Genomic DNA, 26,342 nt, shown 5'->3' on the forward strand with positions numbered 1-26,342 from the left:
AATGAGAGGGCACAGGATGAAGTTAAGAGTTGACAGGCTCAGGAGTAATCTAAGAAAATATTTTTTTTTTACAGAAAGGGTGGTAGATGTGTAGAACAGTATCCCGGAGGACTTGGTGGAGACAGAGACTGTGTCTGAATTCAAGAAGGCATGGGATAGGCATGTGGGATTTCTTAAGAAAGGAAGAGATAATGGTTACTGCGAATGGGTAGACTAGATGGGCCATTTAGCCTTTATCTGCCATCATGTTTCTATGTTTCCTCTTAATGACCTACAAGTGTATTTGCTCCGCAGTTTCTCAGCATCTCTCCTCTCTCCCCACACTCCCCCCCCCCAACACACACACAGACACTCCACTCATCGGATATGTCTCTCTTTATCTGTACCCTTTTCCTCTACAGCCAACTCCAGACTCTGTCCCTTGTATTTTGCTGCACCATATGCCTGGAACAAATTGCCTAACTCAGTAAGTCAGGCACCGTCTCGAGCAGTATTCAGATCCAGACTCAAAATCCATTTCTTTGAAGCTGCTTTCAATTCCAAACTCCAACCCACCTGCTAAGCACCAATATCTGTCTTAGCATTCCCTCTGTAATTCTCCCACATGAGAATTGTGTATAGGTGCACCTTCTTGTTCAGTTTGTCTGTCTTGATTAGATTGTAAGTTCTTTTGATCAGGGACTTTCGCTTCTATGTTTTGTTTAACATTTGTTTATTGAAAATTTTAATCATACAAATAGAAACCAGTACAAACCAAAATTCTTTGAAACAAGGTCAGCAAAAAAGCAAAAACAAGTACTATAAGCTTCCCCACGCTTCTATGTTTTGATGTACAGCACAGCGTATGTCTAGTAGCATGATATTTATTTATTTATTTATTTTAAACATTTCTATACCGTTTAAAACTAAACGGTTTATATAGAAATGATAAGTAGAAGGAGGAGGAGGGGAAGATTAGAATCTGAAGGCAGCAGTAGCTATGGTACATCTCTGCTTTTCCTTTTGGGGCAGCTGACTTACCAGGGTACAAATCTGATGAATCTGCTAAATTAACACATCTGCTCTAGGCAACTGCCAATTTTGCCTTTGCCTTCATCTGCCCTATCAAAAAAACTTGCAATAAATTTCAGAGGCTGAGATCATACTCGGCATATCCTAGTTTAAGATCAAAATTCATTACCATCATGGCATGTGCAAATTAAAATCAACTGACATACTGCCCACAGACAATATGGGTTTGTGGGCAGTATATAAGAAATTAAAATAAATAAGTGACTCGCAGGCATAGGGAAAAGTGATAAAATTCAACAAATGTACGTTTTGTGGAAAATCTCGTTACTAAGGTGCGTTAGGGCCTTAACGCACGCTAAAATGCCGCATGCGCTAGCCGCTTCCTCTTGAGCAGGCGGTAGTTTTTCGGCTAGCGTGCACTAATCCGGTGCATGCACCAAAAACACTACCGCACCTTTGTAAAAGGAGCCCTAAGTGTTGCACATCTCATTGCTTATACATAGAAGTAAAACAGTATGGTTGCCATGTTAGTTTATCTGAATATACAGAAAGATCTAGGCTTTCTAACTCATTATGACCACCCATCAACCTCTTCTCCCTCACCCCTAACTTTTTTTCTTCAGACTGTCATTTTTATAATTCACTTATTTTCTGGTAAAATCTTTGTTCGTCCTTAGGAAGGGGTGCTTGCTCCTGGAAGCTAGTCAAGAAATGTATTAAGTTAATGCAATCACAAAAATCGTTTCATCTTATGTTCTTTTCTTTTAATTTACTAATTACAGGGTTTTTAAAAAGATAAACCAAAGATAGGAGAGAAGTGTTACAGAAGACCTACAGTGACATCCCTCTTACCACAACCTCTGACAATGCGTTCCAGAGTTTAACTATTCTCTGAGTAAAAAAATATTTCCTCCTATTGGTTTTAATAAGTATTTCCCTGTTAACTTCATCAAGTGTCCCCTAGTCTTTGTAATTTTTGACGGCGTGAAAAATCGATCTTCTAGTACCCATTCTACTCCACTCAGGATTTTGTAGACTTCAATCATATCTACCCTCATCCTTCTCTTTTCCAAGCTGAAGAGCCCTAACCTTTTTAGTCTTTCCTCATACAAGAGGAGTTCCATCCCCTTTATCATCTTGGTCATTCTTCTTTAAACCTTTTCTAGCGCTGTTATACCTTTTTTGAGATAAAGAGACCAGAATTGAATGCAATACTCTAGGTGAGGTCGCATAATGGAGCGATTCAGAGGTATTATAATATTCTTAGTCTTGTTAACCATCCCTTTTTTAATAATTCCTAGCATCTTGTTTGCTTTTTTGGCCACTGCTGCACATTATTCCTTTTCCATGTCCTGGAGTTTCTTGTCATATTGTGGTTTTCAGGAAGAGTGTATGTGTGTATGTGTGTGTGTGTGTGAGGGGGGGGGGGGTGGTGGTAAATCAGCAACAGTCCTCAGTCACAGTACATGCACCAGGACGTCCTCCAGGCCTCCTGCAATCATGCACCCTACATCCAACCACTAGGTGTTGCTCTTGCACAGTGAATATATTTTAATTTAATACAGTCATAACCTGCTACTTACAACAAAAAGTCATACAGTACAATAAAAACAATAATGATACAAGCAAAATTATGCCTTCTCTCCCTGACCAGAGAAGCGGAGTCATAAGTCATAATTCTAAGTCCCTAAGTACGGGAGTGCACAGGAGCCCCCTGCTTGGCCTAAGATTTCTTATTTTACCCATTTCTCTTCCTCTGTTCTTGCTCTTTGTACATTTTTTCTTTCTTAAATGTATTTTTTTTTTTCTGAAGTTAGATTTTGTAAATGTATGAAACATAAAATAATTTAAAAAGAACCAGTAACTCAATTCTAATTGGAAGGATATTTTAAAATAAAACTAAAAATGTAACTGGAATGAGAGGGCACAGGATGAAGTTAAGAGATGATAAGCTCAGGAGTAATCTAAATAGGATTACCAGATGACCCAGACACGTCCTCTTTTTCAAGGATTGTCTGGGTGCCCGGACAGTTTTTAAAAAATGGAGGGGGGAGGGGTCTGTCCGGGTTTAGCTGGCTCTCCCGTCTCCCCCACCTATCTCCTCTATGGCCCAGCCTCTGTAATTGAATCTTTAGGCAACCGGCAGCAGCAATGAGGTAAGTCTGTAGAGAAGTGCTTTTGGCGCAGGCCGGCGGCAAAAGGCTTATCTCATTGCTGCTGCCCAAAGATTCAATTGCAACTATCGGGCCTGGGGAAGAGGTAGGTGGGGGAGGCAGGAAATAGAGAGGTTGTGAGGGGAAGCAGTGTCGTTGGAGGGAGGGAGCTGGAGAAACAGCATGGAGAGAGGGAGGGAGGGCTGGAAAAGCATTATGGAAAGGAGAGAGAGCAGGAGAAAAGAGCATGGAGTAGGATAATGCTGTATGGAAGGAGAGAGACCGAAACAGTAGGAGAGGAGGCTGGAAGGAAAGAGAGGAGCACCCACAAAGTGGGGGGGGGGAGGTTGGAAGGAGAAAGAAAGAAAGACCTGAGGGGCAGAGGGTTGGAGGAAGGGAGATAGAGAGAGAGAAGCACTAAAAGGGTATAGAGGATGGGAAGGAGGACCAAGGAAATGGATGGAGTGTGGGCAGGATCATGTGTCCTCTTTTGTGTCATCACAAATATGGTAATCTAAGGACATACTTTTTATAGAAAGGGTAGTAGATGCATGGAAGTCTCCCTGCAGAGGTAGCGGAGCAAAGACTGTGTCTGAATTCAAGAAATTGGGGACAGGAATGTGGGATCTCTTAGAGAGAGGAGATGATAGTAGATGCTGCAGATGAGCTGACTGTATGGGCCATTTGGCCTTTATCTGCTGTCGCTTCTAAGTTTGTATAAAAAATTAGTTTTACAGTAAAAAATAAATGAAAATAAAGCAAGAAACTTAGGTCTAAGATGCATATTCATACAACACACCATGGCAAGTACCAGACAAGTTAGTATTTTTACTATTATATCATTAGAGCTCTATTTTCTCAAGACCACCATATGACAATTTAGAATACTGACATGTTTCCCCAAAGGAGAGTAGCGCTATGTTGTAGCACTATATTTGAAAGACATGTTTGTTCTGCCCTCCATCTTGTCTTTCTAAAGCCAAGCTTTGTCAAACCCTTTTTCAGAGAGATAGCAGCTCTTCTGTAATTCAGAAGACAGCACTAAGACTGCAGGGATCTGCATACATATCCAAAACTCAATTGCCAATTCCATTTGTTAGTGATAACACAACTCTTAAGTCAATCTTATCCCAAAATACCTGAGTTTCTCAGCCCTTTGGTTATATTCACTGCTGCATCACGGTTCTTCATTTCTTTTTGAGAATGCAGATGGCAGAACACTGGCAAGGCAGCTTTCTATTTAGGGGAAAATACCCCACAAAGGGAGGAAATTCAGTTGCAGCAGTCAACATTTAAAATGCCAGCCGCTATGGTCATTTTATAGCCAGATATTCAGCACTGGTATCTGGATACGGGTCAGCATTGAATGTCTGGGCATAACTTGGCTGCCTGCACTTATTTGGGAGAAGATGATGTGGAACAGCAGCTCAAGTCACTCTGCACCAGCTAGGAGGACGGGTGGAAACAACCAAATAGAGAGACAATAGACAATTCAGGAATCCACCAGAATGTCAGGATAACAAATTTGACTGAATTCCCAAACTCACAAGGTGGCCTGACACAGCTGGGTTGCAGCATCAGTCTTCTGTGTTAGGGATTCACAAACTGTGTTTGATCAAAATTTAACTCTGAACAGTGAAAAATTCTTGGATATTCTTTACTCAAAACAAATCTTGCATTGCAAAGTCAACCACTTCTGTAGAATATGGCCATACTCGCTGCATGAGTTTGGGAAAATCAATAAAAATTATTATCCTGGCATTCTGGTGGATTCCTGAATCGTCTTCCATCCCTTTCTTTGGTCATCATTGCTAGAGCTAACCAAGGATTTCCTCTCAGATAAAGTTACTGTAACTTAAATGACACAATCTCTCTCTTCTTGCTTTATTTTAGACTGATATGGAATGGAGGAGTGGTCCATGCAATTCCCCAATCAGTGTATCTACACATGTACATTTTTCTGCTACACTATGAGAATAACTAGATTAAAATGGTTTACGTGTGCCATGGACCACCAGAAGAACTAACAAATCAATTCTGGAAGAGATCAAACTGGCTATGTCACTTGAAGCCCAAATGATAAAATTACGACTGTCTTATTTTGGTCACACCGTCAGAAAAGAAAGATCATTGAAGAAGGACATTATGTTTGTGAAGATCAAAGGAACCAGGTGAAGAGGACGACCTGCAATCAAATATGTTGAAAACAACCATGTAGATGGCGCTAAAGGACCTTACTGGACTAGCTCAAAACCAATCTCTCTTTAGATCTGTAATTCATCAAGTCTCTAGGGCTCAAGCATGAGTTGATGGCCATCTCAGCCAAGTGTGTCACTTCCATGGCTTTCATTGTATGAATTCACATGGCCAGCAATACTCAGTTGGGTTTTGTCTACTGGTTAGTGCAGTGGCATGGGAAACTAGGGAACTGGGGTTGATTCCCACTGCAGCTGCTTGTGACTCAGGTGCAAAATAAGTACCTGTATATAATATGTAAACTGCTTTGATTATAACCACAAAAATTGTGGTATATCAAGTCCCATCCCCTTTACAGAGGGCTCTAAGATACTGTTCTGTCTGCACTGTGTGCTACTGCAAACCCATGGGCCTTTTCTAACAAGTTAAAGATTATGTGGCATTGTGAGCACACAGGATTGTTTAGCCCAGTGTTATTCATCATGAGGCCAGCGGTGGCCCGCAATTGATCCCATGTAGGGCCCCTTGATTCTTCCCTCAGTACTTTCTTCAGAGATTTCCAGCTGGTCTCTACTAATCGTTGCTATGGTTTCTACCTGAACAACACAGACTGTCATTGAGTTTGGGCTATGTGCTACTGAACTCCCACACTATTCTCAGGAGAGTGAGGTAAGTTTGAAGGAGTTTGGGCATCATACAAATTCACTGAAAGCCACAACGTGCCAGGAGACAAGAGAATAGAGGTGGTATCACCAGCAAACCAAGTGATTAAAAAACTAAAGGGGGGGGGTTAGAAGCCAGCTTTAAAAAGATGGGGAGTGGAGAGAGAGAGAACACATGAGCAAAAGAGAGTGTATTTGGGAGACAGGGAGAGAGTGTGTTAGGAGAGGAAGACTATCTTGATATGTAAATAAGCAGCTCAACTGACCTCAAAAGGGGACTCCTCCTAGGCCAGAGGTAACTATCTTCCAGCCCAGAATGTCACACACATTTTCTGAAGATGGCCTTGGCTCTCACATTGAGATTTTTTTTGTACAAAGTGGCTCCTCCTTGGAACTTGGTGAAGATCCTAATTCAGCCCTTAAAGAGCAGGTCTATAGGCTGGGTGCCAACATTTACATACACTTAATGTCATAAATGTTTAGAATACTAGCAGTTATGTGTGCATGGGTGCACTTACCCATTAAGTGATGGAAGGGCACTTAAGCGCTCTTCTGCAACACCAGTTTAACTTACATATTGCATATTTGGAAAGGGGTATCTAATGTTAGGTACATCAATACTGGGTTCCACTTGTATTCTATAACAGAACCTGTTTCTATAAGGGGCACCTTACTTAATTGGCAAAATACCCTAAATAGCCTCAATAATTGGATTTAAAAAAATTTAATTGGGTGATAGGCGCCTATCTGATTCTATAAAAGACAAGTGCCTATTGCATGGCGCTTAGAAGCACCGAATGCCTAAGTGGGAGTTTCTATGGATGGAGCGTTACTTAGGCACCACTAAACGTGATTCTCCAAAAACTTAGGCACCTGAAATGTAGGTATTTAAGTTTTTACATAGTTGTCACTAACTGCGATTCTATAAATGGCACCTATGTGTGATTGACATGCAGCTGGCACAATTTTTCTAGGCATCAGGCGATTTAGGCCCCTAAGTGACTACCCAGTAACTAAACAGTTAAATCTAGTTCTATAATTACGGTACATCCTTAGTAAATCTAAGCTATTATGCTGCTCATCTCATGAAAGACAAACTGTAGAATATTGGAAAAACAAACCCTGGCATCTCTTTGCATGGTTTTTCTCACCTCCTTACGATCATCTTCAGGATCCTGAAGGAGCCCTTGATGAGGATGAGTGCTTCTTGCCTGGAGCCATATAGCGGGGTTCCATTGATGTTCACCAACTCATCACCAACTTGCATTTTCCGGCATAAGGCTGCCTTACCTCCATCTTCAATCTGCAGTCAAAGGAGAAGAGAGCTGTAGGACCATCAAGGCTGTTACATTGGATTCCTTCCACATCATACTTTACCACTGGACCCAAGGGATCTATATGAACAAACAGACCTTACTGGAGCTTTCCCAAACCCAATACCTTTTTACAGAAAGCAAACTGTTTTCAAGACTTCTCCAGAAGAACAAGTGGGGAGTGGATAGACCATGTCAACCTTGGGGTAGACAATCTTTATTTGTAGAAATCAACTTACAAATATAATACATATAACATTAGATTTTTTTGTGCACCCTATTTGCGACCTCTCCAAGAGTTTGTGTAGTTAAGTTGTGTAGACGCTTCAAATTTATAGTGTTTTTCCAGCATTGGAGTGACATCTAGTGGACCAATATATCACACTCTGAAGCAGGTCTCCATTAGGAGGCCGAAACATGGAACGTGTCAGGTCATTGATTATAGGACTATACATACACTTGGACTTTTTATGTGATTTTTATATGTATTATATTTGCAAGTTGATTTCTACAAATAAAGATTGTCTACCCCAAGGTTGACGTGGTCTATCCCACGCCCCACTTGTTCTTCTGGTGTTTGACTTTACGTGGGGTTTTTGTCCCTTTTTTTGTGCTCCATATTCAGGACTTCTCCCCCATTTATTTATTTATATGATCTTGATATATCCCCAAAGTCATGCAAGCACATCAAGGAGGTTTACAATGCTTAAAGATAAAGAAAGTTTATAATATTCATTGAAGCTTGCCTCAACTGTTGCTTGCTTCAATTAATCCCTAAGCACTGTTGAGAGCCAGTGAAATACTGATATTCAATTTACATCACAACTATTTAAAAATGCAGTGACCTCCATGCAGACAATGTGATCACGTAGATATCAAATTCTGTGGCCAATTAATGTATCTATCTATCAAGACTTACTATACCATCTTAACTGCCACCTTGCAGATCAAAACAGTTTACAATCTAAAATCCACATAAAAAGAAAGGAACTCCAAAATCCATAATTGGAGAGTATAATCAATCATCCAAGCCCAACAGTTCAGTTTTCGTTAAATGCCATTTGAAAAAGCCAGGGCTTCATGTTTGTCTTAAGTTTCTTAAGAATAAGAGATTGGGACTTGTGTACTGCCTTTTTCTAGTTATACAACCAACTCAAAATGGTTTACATACAGGCACTTCAAGCATTTTCCCTATCTGTCCTGATGGGCTCACAATCTATCTAATGTACCTGAGGCTATGAGGTATTAAGTGACTTGCCCAGGGTCACAGGGAGCAGTGCAGGATTTTAACCCACAACCTCAGGGTGCCAAGGTTATAGCGCTAACCACAATGCCACATATATCCATATGCAAATAAGGACATTTAGATGCATACAAATGTAGATATTGATTTCAGAAAACAGCACACAGAGATTTCAAGGGGGTGATATTTCTGGAGGACTATGTCACCTTGATAATACCACTAACAAACATGCAAATTTGGCTTCTTCCTACTTAACCAGGTTGTATATTAATGTATTAATTAGAGTCCTGAAAAACAAAAATACTTTTTTTTTCAGTAGGTACCCCCTCTTTCTATAACTTTAGTGCCTAATATACCATATATGCTCAAATATAAACCAATCCAAATATAAACTGAGGTAACTTTTTTTCTCCCAAAAAAGGGAGAAAAAAGGTTGACTTGAGTATAAACCAAGGGTTTATATTCAAGTATAGGCATTTGTGGTACAGTGGTGAGCCAGGACACAAGCCATCCCTCCTTGTCCGGCCGGCTCTATACCCCTTCTAGACCTGTTGCAGGCCTCCCCTGGACCTGCCTTGAGCCCTGGTGGTCCTGCGGTGAGCCAGAAGAAAGCAACCTCTACCGTGTACTGTCCTGGCAGGCTCTGCACCTCCCTAGGTTTGCCTTGAGACCTGGTGGTCCAACAGTGAGCTAGGAACGGAGTGACTCCTCCCGTGTCATGTCCTGGCTGGATCTGCACTAGAGAATGACACGGTGACAAAATTCATCACCGTTCCCGTCCCCACGGATAACCGCGGTAAACAATCTTCATGTCATTCTTTAAGGAGAGAGGGAAGAATCAGAGTATGAATGGCCGCTGCTACTGACCCTCAAGCTTTGCTTTGAAGAATGACATCGGGTGGCGAGAGTTGGTCGGTCCCACGGGGAAGAAAAGCAGGGAGGGAGAACTCGGCGCTGGCTTGTTCCTGATGACGGCAGTGGCAGCCTTTCCCCGGCGGTAGCCTATTCCCCGGTGGGTGGCCAGCTGTGCACCCCCTTGGTGCATGCACCCTGGGCGGACTGCCCCCCGCCCCCTCCTTGGTACACCACTGCCTCTAGATATGTCATATCTGCAGACTACAATAAGTGCAACGGTTTCTACACTTTCAAAATCTACCCAAAGTACCAAGGTGTGGTCCCATGCACAGCTTGATGGAAAGGAAGCTACGAATGAGGATAAAGATGAACGGGGATAGACTCATGAGTAATCTGATTAAATATTTATTTATAAAAAGAGTGGTAGTTATTTTTTTGAGGAGAATAGTATTAGTTTAACCTAATGTTCGAGGATTTTTTCCTTTTTAGAGTTTAATTATGTTCATAAATTATTATGTTATGACTTTTTCTGTTAAGGGGAATCCTCAGTTTTCTTGTTTTAAATATTGCCTTATAAAGGAAGTTAGTCCTTTTAGAATGTGGGCTAGATGGAAGTTGTTGGATAATTAATGATTTTTTCCCTCCTTTATGATGTACGAGTTTAAAATTCTATTGTTTACTGTTCTGGATACTGAATTGTTGTGAAAATTATAAATACATTTTTTTAAAAAGAGTGCTAGTTGTGTGGAATGGCCTCCCAGTGAAGATGGTAGAGACAAATTCAAATCAACTCCTTCGCCAATGACATCCAGCTCTACTTCCCACTGGGCTCAAATCGTACTAACCAGATTAAGAAATTACAATGTTGCCTATCTAAAATCAAGACTGGATGGCAATTAAACTGCAGCTAAACGCTTCAAAAACTGAACTGCTATGGATATTTGAGAAAACTGTACCTACTCCCACCCCTCTCTTTCCTGGGGGAATGTCATTCTAACAGCCAAGGATCAGGTATGTAGTCTAGGAATTCTCCTTGATTCAGGTCTATCACTCACAAACCAGATTGTATCTACTTCTTTCTACTCCCTAAGGCAATCACAGAAAATACAACTGTATTTCACGGAGACAGACTTTGTCCAATTGCTTTCTCCTTCATTTATAAAGCCACGCTAACGTTTTTAGCGTTGGCCACCGCAGTAACAGCTCTGATGCTCGTAGAATTCCTTTGAGCGTCTGAGCTGTTACTGCCATGGCTGGCGCTAAAAACGCTAGCGTGGCTTTGTAAAGGAGGGGGTTTATGCTTTTATCCCATCTCACATGGATTACTGCAATATATTATAAGTAGGCTTGTCTGCAAAAAAAAAAAAAACCATCTCAACTGCAACGTGTGCAGATTGTAGCAATTTGTTTGTTAAAAAAATCTAGGCTACCATGACCCTGTCTCCTCAGCATTAACTGCTGTTTATTGGCTGCCTATTTGGAAGCAATGTTTCTTTAAGGGCCTAGTACTGGCCTATAAAACCTCTTGAAATATGGTTCGAGGCTACATAGCCAACAAATTGCCAATCTATGTCCCAAGCAGACCATTATGTAACAGGAGAAGATCCCAGGAAGATCGCTTCTAGAGAGCACCTACAGATGTGTCTACACATACTTCCAAGTTTTGGAATCACATCCTATCTTCCATTAGATCATTGGATAGACTCCTGAACTTCAGAAAAGCTATAAAAACTTATCTTTTCACATACCAGCAAACCACAAAATAACCTTTGACTTGATTTGAACTACATATGTATGATAATCTGTTCCCGGGTAAATTAATTATGATGTGTGAAGTGTGGTCATTTGTTCTATCCACATAAATTATGTATATGTACTGTCCTTCCACTACTGTTTACTGTGAATGTATCCTTGTAACCTATTCTGAGCTCTTTAGGGAGAACGGGCTAAATATAATCTGAATTCAAGAAAGCAAGGGATAAGAACAGAGGATCTCTGAAGGACAGTACGGAATTGTTGAGCTTAGTTGTATGAATGCATGGCTTGCAGTCTAGATAGGCCATATGATCTTTAACTGCCCTCATTTTCTGCATTTCTATGTTCCACAAATGGTGTTCTATAAATTATAGTTAAAATTTCATGCTACGCAGGTGAACTACTAATGAAGTCCAATTGTGGCTGTCAGTCCTTATCTTGAAGGGTAAGCAGACATCTTAGTTTTCATCTATGCTCCTTCTAGCTCAAAATCTGAACAATCTTTCAGAAAAGCTGGTTATAGCGAACAGTATCAAATTTAATTTATCAAGCCTGAAATGCACCACAGCTGTATTAAATCAATGAGCTAGAAAAGAGGGGTGGGGGAACCCTTACAAATGGTGTTATTGATCACAAGGTCTTAATCCTGAGGTAAACATAGTCAAAGTAAAAGCTTTCGGCCCTTCAGATCATGAGATGTCTCCCATTCCGTGCCTCTGGGAACAATGAATAGGTTTTGTGATTCTTAATGTAACTTGCATTCCCTAGTATATTTGAGCATTCCTTTGGCATGCACAGATTCCAGACCCAGCGGCAACATTCTCAGGCGCAGAGAACAGAGGTCAGAATGTTCTCTGTCAATCAAGATGCTGTAATGGCCGATAGCCTAATGAGGTGCCTCTCTGAGGTATATGTTTTAGTGCTCTCTGAGACACAATCCTATCTTACTGCAGTTGACAACTTAACTGTGTCCTGGCTCTCCCAAAATCACATAAGGCCGTGTCATTTGTCCCTTCAAAATGCATCCCTGAGTTTGCAATTTCATAGTCCATAGAAAATTTAAACAAGCCATCTCTGTGAAGAATTATTGCATGCCTGCTGGGCTGTTGACCACACGGAGGTCCACTCATTAGGGCAAATTCAGTTCAGGAGTGTGCCTTAAAAATTTAGAATCCATTAATTCATGGTATATTGTATTGCATGCTAAGTTGATTAGTTCGTATTATCACACTGTTGTACATTGTGAGAATTTTGATATTAGACCTGTGTGAAACTGGGGGAAAAAAAAAAAAAGAATTCTGGGAAAAACTAAAACCAGATTTTTTTTGTTCTTGCCTGTACACATCCCTAGTAGGCCATACAGGAGGAGACAAAGAAGAAGACAGTGCTGTCTCATAGAAACCAGCTGCTTCTTCTTTACCCCATAACATTTTCTAACAGCAGTGTAAATTCTGTCTATTTACAGGGGCAACCAAGAAAAGTGGCAGTCTATTTGCAGCTGCTCCTACAGCAGATCTTCTATACACCTCCAGCTCCATTGGCCCTTTCTGAAACTGATGCTTCGGGGCCCTTAATACAGGACACAGAAGCATAAATTCAAATTATCAGTAAGGATTACATTATAATCTGTTCCACTGGTACACACTTGTGCTACAGTGAACTCACAGGGGAGTCACAGCATATTTTAAGACCCAGACGGAATGGGTGACAGGGATGTCAAAGCTCTACCAGTTGGAAAGATCTGCTGCCCAAGCCCCGAGCTCCAAGATGTTTGATGAAGTCAACAGCATGCTTCATCCACTGATGCCAGCACTCCCGCACATGCTCAGTAGACTGGTATGCTGGTATTGGCAGCTGAAGAATGCCGCTGACTTTATCAGGCAACGTTGAGCTTGCGGCTTAGACAGTGGATTGATTCTGCTGACAGGGCTGGGGAAAAGGTCAGACGCCATGCTGTCATGGGGAGTGGAAGGGAGAAAATCTGAGACATTGGTTCCCAAACTGTGGCCTAGGGGTGCCGTGAAAAAATTTCTTAAAACTAAGGGCACCACGAACACAGAAAATTTAGGAACCACTAGGCTTGTAGCACCAGAGTAATACGATATAACAATGGTTTGGTGCCAAAGTTTCTTTCATTCATTCATGCTCAAGTATTATTTCAATTTACTGATGATCGGTACTTTTCCAAAGGTATCTACTGGAATGCAGAAAGAAATAACCACTGCTAGTTGGGAGGAGGGAGCCATAAGAACATAATAGCCATTCTGGGTCAGATCAATGGTCCATCTAGCCCAGTATCTTGTTTCCACAGTGGTCAATCCAGGTCACAAGTACCTGGCAAAACCTCAATTAGTAGCAACATCCTTTCCCCCATGTCTGTCTCAAAAACAGACTATGGACTTTTCCTCCAAGAAATTGTCCAAACCTTTTATAAAACCAGCTACTTTAACCACATCCTCTGGCAATGCATTCCAGAGCTTGACTATTCTCTGAGTGAAAATATTTCTTCCTATTAGTTTTAAAAGTATTTCCCTGTAACTTCATTGAGTGTCTCCTAGTCTTTGCAATTTTTGGAGTCAAAAAAAAAATCAATTAACTTGTACTCCCGTTCTACACCACTCAGGATATTGTAGGCTTCAATCATATCTCCCCGCAGCCGTCTCTTTTCCAAGTTGAAGAGCCCTAACCTCTTTAGTCTTTCCTCATACGAGAGAAGTTCCATCCCCTTTATCATCCTGGTTGCTCTTCTTTGAACCTTTTTTAATTCCACTATATCTTTTTAGAGATACGGCTACCAGAACTGAATGCAATAGTCAAGGCAAGGTCGCACCATGGAGCAATACAGAGGCATTATAACATTCCTAGTCTTATTTACCATCCCTTTCTAAAAGTTCCCCTAACACATATGAACCTTTGCTTTGGTAATAAACATATACTGTAAGGCTGAGTCAGGTTCTACACAGTTAAAGAGGCTGAATTCATATCCATGGATTTTCAACCACCAAGCATGTATGCTGCTAATATGAACACTATGACAGCAATCTAGGATAAGGATTTGAAGCAATTATCTGTTTCATTTAGAATTTAGGCGATTAATTGTCATTCTATTCCAGCAGTCTCAAACTCAGACCCTTTGCAGGGTCACATTTTAGATTTGTACGTACTTGGAGGGCTGCAGAAAAAATAGTTAATGTTTTATTAAAGAAATGACAAATTTGCATAAGGTAAAACTCATTATAGTTTATAAATCTTTCCTTAATTGCTTCTGATAATTTCAGCTACACAAAGCTAAAAGCAGTGCAACATGCAGAAAGTGAAACTTACCAGTAGATAGTTTTTCACTTTCTGCATGTTACATTGCTTTCTGCTGTGTACAGCTGAAATTATCAGAAGCAATTAAGGAAAGATTTCTAAACTATAAAGAATTTTACCTCATGCAAAATTGTGATTTAGATTGTAATCTAAAGTATCAACTGCAAGAGACAAGATTTTGGTGTAGTCCTCTAGGCTTTTTTGTAGAGGGGAGAATCAATATCCGTCTTGTGCCTGGAAAACTTGCACCTTAAGTGTCCGGTGGTCGCGTCTGCAACCGCCTCCAGCTCTCACCTCCTCCAGCACTGGACACAACCACCATCTTACATCAAGCAGTCACTGCCAGGAGAGGTGCCGAATTTCGCGAGAGTTCACAAGATTATGTACACACGCACAAGCTGCACTGCCTTACGTTCTGGAACGTTGCCCGCCTCATTGCTGTAACCTCACGCAAGCGCTTTCCTGTGTCTGTACGCGATTGTCCTCTCCGCTCCACCTCACAATCATGTATTGACGCAGGAAATCGCTTGCATGAGGTTACAGCAGTGAAGTGGGCAACGTTCCAGAACAATTGTAGCATACCAATGACCTCAAAATAGTACCTCGCAGGCTGTATAGTAAAATATTAGTGACTCACTACTTTACAAAGCAATGGTCTGTTATCGTCAAGCGTGTATAGCACAATCTGCCCTTGCAGAATTGAGAAAATGGCGGATTGTGCTATACACGCTTGACGATAACAGACCCCTGAAGAAGCCACAATTGGCGAAACGGGTCCCGTTGGGCCATCAGTTCAAGCTCTAGTTACTAACGTAACGTTCAGCAAACAGCCGGCCAACTTAAAAGATAAGTGCCACTATTTCACCACTTTTTCTTGTTGTGCTGTCTTCTGTTTTCACTAATGCATAAAAAAGCTTACAAAATGAATTGAAACACCATTAGTATCTGTATGCCCGATGAAAGAGAACTTGCAAACCTGCAAACTGCCTTTTCAGTGTGTTGTTTGACCACTGTGCAGCACAGGTATCTGAGGGCTACAGTTTTTTCTACTGAGTGCTTGCAAGTCCTTTCTTTTGCTGTGTTATAGGCTGTATAGTACCCATGGGCTGCGAGTTTGAGACCACTGTTCTATTCTATTTGTTTCTATTTTACTTTTAGAGCTCCTTTTACAAAGGCGCACTAGCGGTTTAACACGTGTAATAGCACGCGCTAAACAGCCAGACGCGATAGCCGCTACCACCTCCTCTTGAGCAGGTGTAGTTTTTGGCCAGCGCGGGGGTTAGGACGTGATGAAAAGTCATGCACGTTAACCCTGCTAGCACGCCTTCGTAAAAGGAGCCCTTAGTCTTTTGTAAATCACATAGAACTGAAGGTTATGCGGTCTAGAAAACTATTTTATGTTTTGTTTTTATGATTTATCCTCTGAGCATGGACGGAATGACCATATCTACCTCAAAGAATCCCAAAAGTCTGTAATGTGTCTCTATAACTTCCTTATGTTGCAATTGTATCTCTAAGCAACCTTGCTTTGTATTTATTTGTTCTCCATAAACTGTTCTGTAAGTCGCCATGAACATTTGTAGGCATAGCGTGGCTCATAAATCACAGATTAGATTAGATTTTTTTTTTTTAAAGTATTTATATACCACTTATAGCCTAAGTAGTTTACATTTAGGTACTCAAGTATTTTTCCCTATCAGTCCTGATGGGCTCACTTAATGTACCAGGGGCAATTGGGGATTAAGTGACTTGCCCAGGGTCACAAGGAGCAGCATGGGATTTGAACCAACAACCTCAGAGTGCTGAGGCTGTGGCTCTAACCACTGTGCCACACTCTGCCTTGCACTGGACTACCGTGATGCAACAAAGAATTCTTGGTCAGTGCTGTGCAAATTATGTCACAAGCTCACCTGCTTTCACTAGTACCTCTGACAAGGACAGTTAAAAAGCAATCTATGCCATCTTACTCTGGACAATTAATGAAGGCTCAATGTAAGGGGAAGTAAGGGGTTTCCGGCAAGGGTGTGCACTTTTGTATATTTTGATTTGCAGTAGCATACACTATTTAGAGACATTAAAATCACAGAAGAAAAAAAAAACTACTCCGTAGATGAAGTCACAACACACAACAACAAAGTAGACCACAGTTCTTCAACCGCCGGTCCGCGGACCGGTGCCGGTCCGCAAAAAAATCTTGCCGGTCCGCGAAGGATTCGGTCCCCGCCGCAACGAAAGGCCGGCGTCAGCTGACTTGCAACTTCCTGTTGCAGTCGCGGTGCCGGGACTCCTGCCTTCGCCGGGACTCCTGCCTTCCACCGCGTTTGCCTCCTGCCTTGTCTCTGCACCTCCAGACCAGCAGCGGCAGCTCTGTATATTTTTAACTTCGGCACAGAGCCGCCCCTAATCAATAGTTTAGCGCGGTTTCATGAGGCAGCTTCGGGGCCTTTGCTAGGCCGTCCCGCTTCGATGATGCGATGTGGGCCGGCCTAGCAAAGGCCCCGAAGCTGCCTCATGAAACCGCGCTAAACTATTGATTAGGGGCAGCTCTGTGCCGAAGTTAAAAATATACAGAGCTGCCGCTGCTGGTCTGGATTCTTGGGCCACTGAAGGAGGGCAAAGAGCAGCTGTCCTGAAGGTTTCCCTTCCTCTCGCCTTTGCAGGTCCCTTTTTTCCACCTTTTTTTTTTCTTCTTCAAACGGCAACGGGCCCCAGCATCGACATCAATCAAGTAAGTTCCACTGTTCCTTGCAAGCGGTTCTGCTCGGCCAAAGCTTCCCCTCTGACATGAGCCACCTCAGGGGAAAGAAAGTGATCCGCAAAGGTGAGGGGAAGGGGGGCAGATGATGGAAGTTGGGGGGGGGGAGAGAGAGAAGGGGCAGATGATGGAATGGAGGAGATGAGAGAGAGAAGGGGACAGATGATGGAAGTGAGAAGAAGGGAGAGAGACCAGAAGGCAGATGGATGTCAGTTGAGAGGGGAGAGCAGATGCTGAATGGAAGTGGGGAAAGAACACATACTGGATGGAAGGAGATAAATAAAGGGGGAAGAAAATAGTAAGATAATGGAGGGGTGAGGGAAAGGGGTGACAAGCTGTGGGTAGACACAGTGAAAAGAGGGAAACAGGACTAAATAGTAAGAAAGAATTTAATTTAGATGGAGGCAGAAAATAGAGAAGGAAGACCAGAGAAGAAAAGGGAAGAGAGAGCAGAGAACAATATCAGATCTGAGTGGAGGAAATGAGAAGAGAGATGCTAAAAACACAGGGGGGAGGGAAGGACAGAGATGCCAGACCATGAGGGGAACAGAAGGAAGATGATGGATGCCAGACCAAATTGGGGGGGGGGGGGGGCAGGAGGATAGATGGAAGGGGCAGATGCTGGACTGAAGAGACAGAGAAGGTTATCATGCCGCTGTACCGGGCCATGGTACGCCCTCATCTGGAGTACTGTGTCCAGCACTGGTCACCGTACATGAAAAAGGACACGGTACTACTCAAAAGGGTCCAGAGAAGAGCGACTAAGATGGTTAAGGGGTTGGAGGAGCTGCCGTACAGCGAAAGATTAGAGAAACTGGGCCTCTTCTCCCTCGAACAGAGGAGATTAAGACGGGACATGATCGAAACATTCAAGATACTGAAGGGAATAGACTTAGTAGATAAAAACACTATTCACCCTCTCCAAGGTAGGGAGAACGAGAGGGCACTCTCTAAAGTTGAAAGGGGGTAGATTCTGTACAAACGTAAGGAAGTTCTTCTTCACCCAGAGAGTGGTAGAAAGCTGGAACGCTCTTCCAGAGGCTGTTATAGGGGAAAACACCCTCCAAGGATTCAAGACAAAGTTAGATAAGTTCCTGCTGAACAAGAACGTGCGCTGGTAGGGCTAGTCTCAGTTAGGGTGCTGGTCTTAGACCAGAGGGCCGCCCCGTGAGCAGACTGCTGGGCATGATGGACCACTGGTCTGACCCAGCAGTGGCAATTCTTATGTTCTTAGGGCAGACGCTGGATGGAAGAGAGTGAAAAGGCAATGAAAGCAGAAACTAGAGACGACAAAAGGTAGAAAAAATAATTTTATTTCTATCTTGTGATTCAAATATATCAGATTTGAAGTATGTATCTTGCTAGACATAACTGGGGAGTGCAAAGCCCAGGCACTACTACTTCTTTAGCTTCCAGCTATTTTATTTCTATCTTGTGATTCAAATATATCAGATTTGAAGTATGTATCTTGCTAGACATAACTGGGGAGTGCAAAGCCCAGGCACTACTACTTCTTTAGCTTCCAGCTGGCTTAGGGCTCTCTCTGACCAGGGGGCAGTTGCCCTAGTTCTACTCCCTAAAACCATTCCTGTCATGTGTGACTGTGGTATTCTATTACATGATATTTGTGTAGCATTCTGTAATAATTTAGCTTATTCAGTTTTCTTGATAGTAGAGGGGATATATGTGAAGGGGAGGGGAGACAGGGTTTTTGTTGATCTTTGCCCTGTATTATTTGTATTTATAAAATGACAATTGTATAGAATATTGTTTCTTTTTATACTTTAATAAAATATGTTCAATATAAAATCATAACTATTTGAGGCTTGTGCAGATGGGATCAGATGGTTTGTGGGACTGAGCTCGCGGGGATGGGGCGGCGATGGTTTTTTAAAAAATTTCAGTCTTAGTAGTTTGCCGGTCCACGAAATAATTATTTTATTTCCGCCGGTCCACAGGTGTAAAAAGGTTGAAGAACACTGAAGTAGACGACAAACCAAGCAGGCTGAATATGACTGACATGCCAAACTTTATTGGGCCACAGTGTTGTAATAGCTTTAAATGACTCGACACGAGACTTGTTTTGGCCAACTGGCCTATTTGTCAATGCTTGAAAATATTGATACTGAAGTATATCAAAAAGACAAAGAAATGATACACCATTGGCAACGTGTGTCAAAGATTCAAAAATTAACAGAACATTCATATTGTATGACTAAAAATTATGATGTAAATAAATAATTGTAAAGTAAATATTACTTATGGTGGTTCAAATGCAAAAGTAATAGTAAAACACACATATTTGCATGTCCTCCCTCTCTACCCTCTACCCTTTTTCTACAAAGAGTCCCCTTTTTCTCTCATCCTTCCATTTAGCACAACTCCTCTCCATCCTTCCATCCAGCATCTCCCCGTTCTTCCTACCCTTCCATCCAGTTGTTCCCACTCCTCCCTTTCCCCTTCCCAGGTTACCTTAGCTTGAATCTGTTCCCTCCTGCTGCTGCTTCCAATCTACAGTAGTAGCAGAAAGAAGAAATAGGCAGGGCCATTCTGCTATTGGCTGTGCTAGTCCTCTGCCCCAGAACAGGAATTGACATCAGAGGGGGCAGAAGACTGGCACAGCTGACAGCGCATGTGTTTCTTCGTCTTGTGAGAAACTATGTAAAATCTGTGAGCGATCACTCACATAACTCAGCTTAGAGGTAATCACAGCTTGTTTTCCAATGATGATTGAATAAAGATGGGAACTAACTTTACGAATCATCTGTAGGAAAGAATATCTTCTTTTGAAATGGCCAGCCATGATGTGTGTTTTTGTAGACAACCATAAGCGTGAAATAAAAAGAGAGAATTTCTGATTAAGCTGGGATGGAGTGCTTAGGAACAGTCTTAAATTCTATATCTAAAATTAAAACCCATTCCACCAGCCTTAATACTTTATTCCCATCCAAAAAAGGGCTGTGCAGTGGGAGAGGGGCATTTAAAGGGTATAAAGTGGATGGGACTTCAAATACCGCCTTTCTGTGGTTACAATCAAAGTGGTTTATATATTTAGACAGGTACTTATTTTGTACCTGGGGCAATGAAGTGCTAAATAACTTGCCCAGATTCACAAGGCACTGAAGTGAGAATTGAACACAACCTCAGGGTGCCAAGACAGCAGCTCTAACCACTAGTTTCTCTGTCCCTTGCACTTTCCCCTATCCCTCCCACTCTCTTGTGATGTTCTCCCAATTCTTCCTGGCCACTCCCTCTGGGTCCAGCATCTCTCCTTCTCCTCTATAACCAGATCTCATCTTCCCTTCCCTACCCCAGCCACATATCCATATCTCCCCTCTTTCCTATCCCCTGCCTCCTTATCTTTCCTGAAAAGCTCCAAAAAGTAAGTGTGGGACTTTTCAGAGGCTTGTGCTGAAGCACCTCTGTGTCTCACCCTCCCTCAATGAGACATGGCAGCACTTGAGCACAAACCTGTACTGAATGGTTCCATGCTAGCTGGAAAAGGTAGGGCAGCAGCAGTGGAGGCTTGGGAAAGGGAAGATGAGAGACTGCTCCACTAAAGAACTCCCTCTCCCACCCAAAAAAAAATTTACTACCTTAGATAGATGCCTGGGTGGCAGGGGAGGAGCGCACAGTGGAATGTTCACTTAACATGTCCAATACCCTTGGATCAGACCTAAACAAACAACACCCTTCCAGACCCCAAACTGATTCCAAAATCTCTCTCTCTCGCAGCATGGGAAAGTCTGCTCTGCAGAGTGTGCTGCATCTATACAGATGACGAATCTTGCAGAGCCAAGACCAGGATTTAGCACAGAAACTTAAAAACCAATAAAGCTGGAAATAAGACACTTTAAAAATTACCCTTTTCTATGAACAGGAAAACAGAAAAAATTAGGGACAACAAAAGGGCCATTGTGTATTATGCAACATTCCAGAAATATGGGCGGTAAGTGGCAATGCTGCTCATCAGCTGAAAGTACTCTCAACTAAGACATTCCCAATGGATTTCTTTAAACTGCTCCCTTAGGAGCAGCCAGGGCCAGAATAGGACCATGAATTGCACCATATGCAACTTCAATCAGTTCACGCAATTGGTGGGGGTTGAATCTCATCTGTGGCATCACAGATACCACCAAGAAGGGAGCAGCAGTCTAGTGATTAGAGTGGGAACTAGTTCAAAGCCTGGCTTCTGTCATCTACAGTTGCTGGGCAAGTAACCCTGTGATCTCTCAGGCACCCAATTAGCCTCAACTAAGGTCACAGGAGCTAACATTTCAAAATGATTGGGCGATCTAAACTCAACACAAACTACCCTTTTCTGGACATTCTGAAGGAGTCTATGAAGTACTGGGGGGGGGGGGGGATAGAAATGACCTCAGGCTCTCATTGCACCAATACTGCTGTCACCTATGACTCAGGTATAAATTTCAGCTGAAGCCAAGTGCCTGGGCTTTGGTATGAAAATTCACCCAAGGCATCTACATTTAAGGCCTTGTTTATTCTTCTATGTTTAGGGGCCTTGCATAGGGCTACCATATGACTCCAGAAAAAGGAGGACAGATTGAGACATCCAGGTTTTACTTCCATTGCTTTCAGTGAAAGTAAAACCTCGATGTCTCAATCCATCCTCTTTTTTCTGAAGCCATATGGTAACCGTAGCCTTACATGTCTCATCTCAGGGCAGCTGCCAGGATATTGAACTCTTTAGGTGAATTTCCAGCTTTACACCCCGCCCCCCTTTTCATTTAATTTTTGGGATAGTAGACCATTCCCCCCTGAAAACCTGATAAAACTCATCATAAGAACATAAGAATAGCCTTACGGGGTCAGACCAATGGTCCATCAAGCCCAATAGCCCGTTCCCACGGTGGCCAATCCAGATTACTAGTCCCTGGCCCAAACCCAAGGAGTAGCAATATGCCATGCTACCAATCCAGGGCAAGCAGATGCATCCCCCATGTCTTAATAACAGGTTATAGACTTTTCCTCCAGGAATTTGTCCAAACCTTTCTTAAAACCAGCTACGCTATTCACTTTTACCACAATCTCTGGCAATGCATTCCAGAACTTAACTATTCTCTGAGTGAAAAAATATTTCCTCCTATTGGTTTTAAAAGTATTTCCCTGCAGTTTTATCTATTGTCCCCTAGTCTTTGTAATTTCTGACGGAGTGAAAAATCGATCCACTTGTACCCGTTCAACTCCACTAAGGATTTTGTAGACTTCAATCATATCTTCCCTCAACCTTCTCTTTTCCAAGCTGAAGAGCCCTAACTTTTTTTAGACTTTCCTTATACAAGAGGAGTTTCATCCCCTTTATCATCTTGGTCGCTCTTTTTCAAACCTTTTCTAGTGCCGCTATATCTTTCTAGAGATACGCAGACCAGAATTGAACGCATTACTCCAGGTGAAGTTGCACCATGGAGTGATATAGAGGCACTATAATATCTTTAGTCTTGTTAACCATCCCTTTTAAAATAATTCCTAGCATCTTGTTTGCTTTTTTGGCCACCGCCGCACATTGGTCGGAAGGTTTCATCGTATTGTCTACAATCACACCAAGATCCCTTTCTTGGGGGCTAACCCCCAAGATGGACCCTAGCATTTGGTAACTGATTTGGATTATTCTTCCCAATATGCATCACTTTGCATTTATCCACATTAAATTTCATCTGCCACTTGGACGCCCAGTCTTCTAATTTCCTAAGGTCTGCCTGCAATGTTTCACAATCTGCATGCGTTTTAACAACTTTAAACAGTTTAGTATTGTCTACAAATTTAATCACCTCACTCGTCGTTCCAATTTCCAGTTTATTTATAAATAAAAGTTAAATAGCATCTGTCCCAGTATAGATCCCTACGGCACTCCACTATTTACTCCATTGAGAAAAATGACCATTTAACCCTACCCTCTGTTTTCTTTCTAATAACCAATTCCTAATCCACAATTGAACTTTGCCTCTATCCCATGACTCTTTAATTTTCTCAGGAGTCTCTCATGAGGAACTTTGTTAAAAGCTTTCTGAAAATCTAGATATAGTATATCAACTGGCTGGCTCTCCTTACTTCAAAGAAGTCAAGCAAATTGGTGAGGCAAGATTTCCCTCAGCTGAACACATGCTGACTCTGTCTCATTAAATCGTTTGTCTACATGTTCCACAATTTAGTTATATTGGGAGACTTCAATCTCCCAGGAATAGACTGGAAACTAGGAGCCTCCAACTGCGGCAAGGAGGCAAAGTTCCTGGAGGTGCTAGGGGATTGCTTCCTGGAGCAAATGGTAAAAGAGGCGACGCCACCTTGGACTTGGTCCTAAATGGTCTCACGGGACCGATAACAGAAGTAGAAGTCATGGCTCCACTGGGAACGAGTGATCACAATGTAATCAACTTTAAACTGGACATCGGGAAAGGGAAACATGCCAAAACCTTAACCACCACCTTAAACTTTAAAAAGGGTAAATACGATTGCATGAGAGCCATGGTAACAAAACGACTCGAGAAGATGGTGGACAAACTTGAAACAGTAGATCAGGCATGGTGCCTATTGAAAAATACTATTGCAGAAGCGCAAGATCTCTACATTCCGAGGATTTCTAAAGATCGGAGAACTAAAGGCAAAGGAAAACCGGCATGGCTTACCATACAGGTGAAGGAAGCCATAAAAGAAAAGAAGGACTCTTTCAAAAAATGGAAATGCACAAAGACAACCGAAGCCTGGAACAAACATAAAGATGAACAGAAGAAATGTCACAAGGCGGTGAGGGATGCAAAACAGGACTATGAGGAAAAAATAGCCCGGGAGGCCAAAAACTTCAAGCCCTTCTTTAGATACGTGAAGGGGAAAAAACCTGCAAAAGAGGCAGTGGGACCCCTGGACGACAAGGGAAGAAAAGGGTACATCAAGGAAGATAAACAGATCGCAGACAAACTAAATTCCTTCTTTGCGTCCGTCTTTACGAAGGAGGACACCTCAACAATACCTGAAGCGGAGAAACTGTTTACAGGAGAAATAGAGGACAGCCTCACCACAGTTGAAGTGAACTTAGATCAGATATACTACCAGATCGACAAACTTAAAAGTGACAAATCCCCTGGACCGGATGAAATTCACCCAAGAGTCTTGAAGGAATTGAAGGTTGAAATCGGAGAGTTATTGCAAAAACTTGCAAACCTGTCAATCAGAACTGGTCAGATACCAGACGACTGGAAGAAAGCGAACGTCACGCCAATTTTCAAAAAAGGATCGAGAGGAGAACCGGGCAATTATAGACCTGTGAGTCTTACGTCTGTCCCAGGCAAGATGATTGAATCACTGATCAAGGATAGCATAGTTCAGCACTTGGACACACACGACTTGATGAAACCCAGTCAACATGGATTCAGGAAAGGGAAATCGTGTTTGACGAATTTACTCCAATTCTTTGAGACCGTGAACGAGCAAATTGATAGTGGAAAGCCGGTGGACATAATATACTTGGACTTCCAGAAAGCGTTCGACAAAGTTCCACACGAAAGACTTCTCAGGAAACTACAAAGCCATGGCATAGAGGGAGATATACAAAGATGGATAGGCAAATGGCTGGATAACAGGAAGCAGAGAGTGGGCATTAATGGGAAGTTCTCCGACTGGGAGATAGTGACTAGTGGTGTACCCCAGGGCTCAGTACTTGGACCGATCCTTTTTAATATTTATATCAATGACTTGGAAAACGGAACATCCAGTGAGATCATCAAGTTTGCAGATGACACAAAACTCTGCCGGGCAATCAGATCGCAGGAGGATAGTGAGGAACTCCAGAGCGATTTGTGTCGGTTAGAAAAATGGGCGGAGAAATGGCAGATGAAGTTCAACGTGGAGAAATGCAAGGTAATGCATTTAGGCAGTAAGAATAAGGAATATGAGTACAGAATGTCAGGTGCAAGTCTGGGAAAAAGTGTACAAGAAAGGGATCTGGGTGTACTGATAGATAGGACCCTGAAGCCGTCAGCACAATGCGCGGCAGCGGCAAAGAAGGCAAATAGAATGTTGGGCATGATAAAGAAAGGAATCTCGAGTAGATCGGAGAAAGTTATAATGCCGCTTTATAGGGCAATGGTCAGACCCCACTTGGAATACTGCGTCCAACATTGGTCTCCCTACCTAAAGAAGGATATAAAACTGCTGGAGAGGGTGCAGAGACGAGCAACCAAACTAGTGAAGGGTATGGAGAAACTGGTATATGAGGATCGACTTAAAACACTGGGATTGTTCTCCCTTGAGAAAAGGAGACTGCGTGGGGATATGATCGAGACCTTCAAAATACTGAAAGGAATCGACAAAATAGAGCAGAGAAGATTATTTACATTGTCCAATTTGACACGGACAAGAGGACATGAAATGAAGCTAAGGGGGGACAAGTTCAGGACTAATGTCAGAAAGTTCTGCTTCACACAGAGAGTGGTTTGCATCTGGAATACTCTCCCAGGGGAGATTATTGCAGAATCGACAGTCCTAGGCTTCAAAAGCAAACTAGATGCATATCTCCTTGAGAGAGGCATATAAAGTATGGTTGGCTATAAAATAAACCAGGTGTATACCTGGCAGGGCCTCCGCGTGTGCGGATCGCCGGACTTGATGGACCGAAGGTCTGATCCGGAGATGGCGCTTCTTATGTTCTTATGCTGACTCTGTCTCATTAAATCGTTTGTCTACATGTTCCACAATTTTATTTTTTAGAATTATTTCCACCATTTTGCCCGGTTCTGAAGTCAGGCTTACCAGTCTGTAATTTCCCGGATCTCCCCTGGAACCCTTTTTAAAATCGGTGTAATATTGGGCACCCTCCAATCTTCAGGTACTACAGATGATTTTAGCAACAGGTACAGATTACTAACAGCAAATAGGTCGGCAATTTCATGTTTGAGTTCCTTTAGCACCCTGGGATGTATACCATCCAGTCTAAGTGATTTATTACTTTTTTAACTTTTGATTTGGCTTAGTACATCTTCCAGATTCACATAGATTTCTTTCAGTTCCTCCGCATTATCACCCTTGAATACCATTTCTAGTTTTGGTAGATCTCTTACATCTTCTTCCGTAAAG

At 42.2% G+C, this 26,342-nt stretch overlaps 1 protein-coding gene across 2 annotated transcripts in view; it reads right to left on the reverse strand.

The window, feature by feature from the left end:
- The window catches only part of SHROOM4 (shroom family member 4), a 394,799-nt gene that overhangs the window by 155,211 nt on the left and 213,246 nt on the right, over positions 1-26,342 (reverse strand). For both annotated transcript variants that reach the window (XM_033944710.1, XM_033944711.1), the window contains exon 2: positions 7,174-7,325. In XM_033944710.1, coding sequence (XP_033800601.1) covers positions 7,174-7,325 — 152 coding nt within the window. The remainder of the gene's footprint in view (positions 1-7,173; positions 7,326-26,342) is intronic.

The sequence above is a fragment of the Geotrypetes seraphini genome, chromosome 5, assembly GCF_902459505.1.
Source record: "Geotrypetes seraphini chromosome 5, aGeoSer1.1, whole genome shotgun sequence".
In the NCBI taxonomy this organism is placed as follows: Eukaryota; Metazoa; Chordata; class Amphibia; order Gymnophiona; family Dermophiidae; genus Geotrypetes; species Geotrypetes seraphini.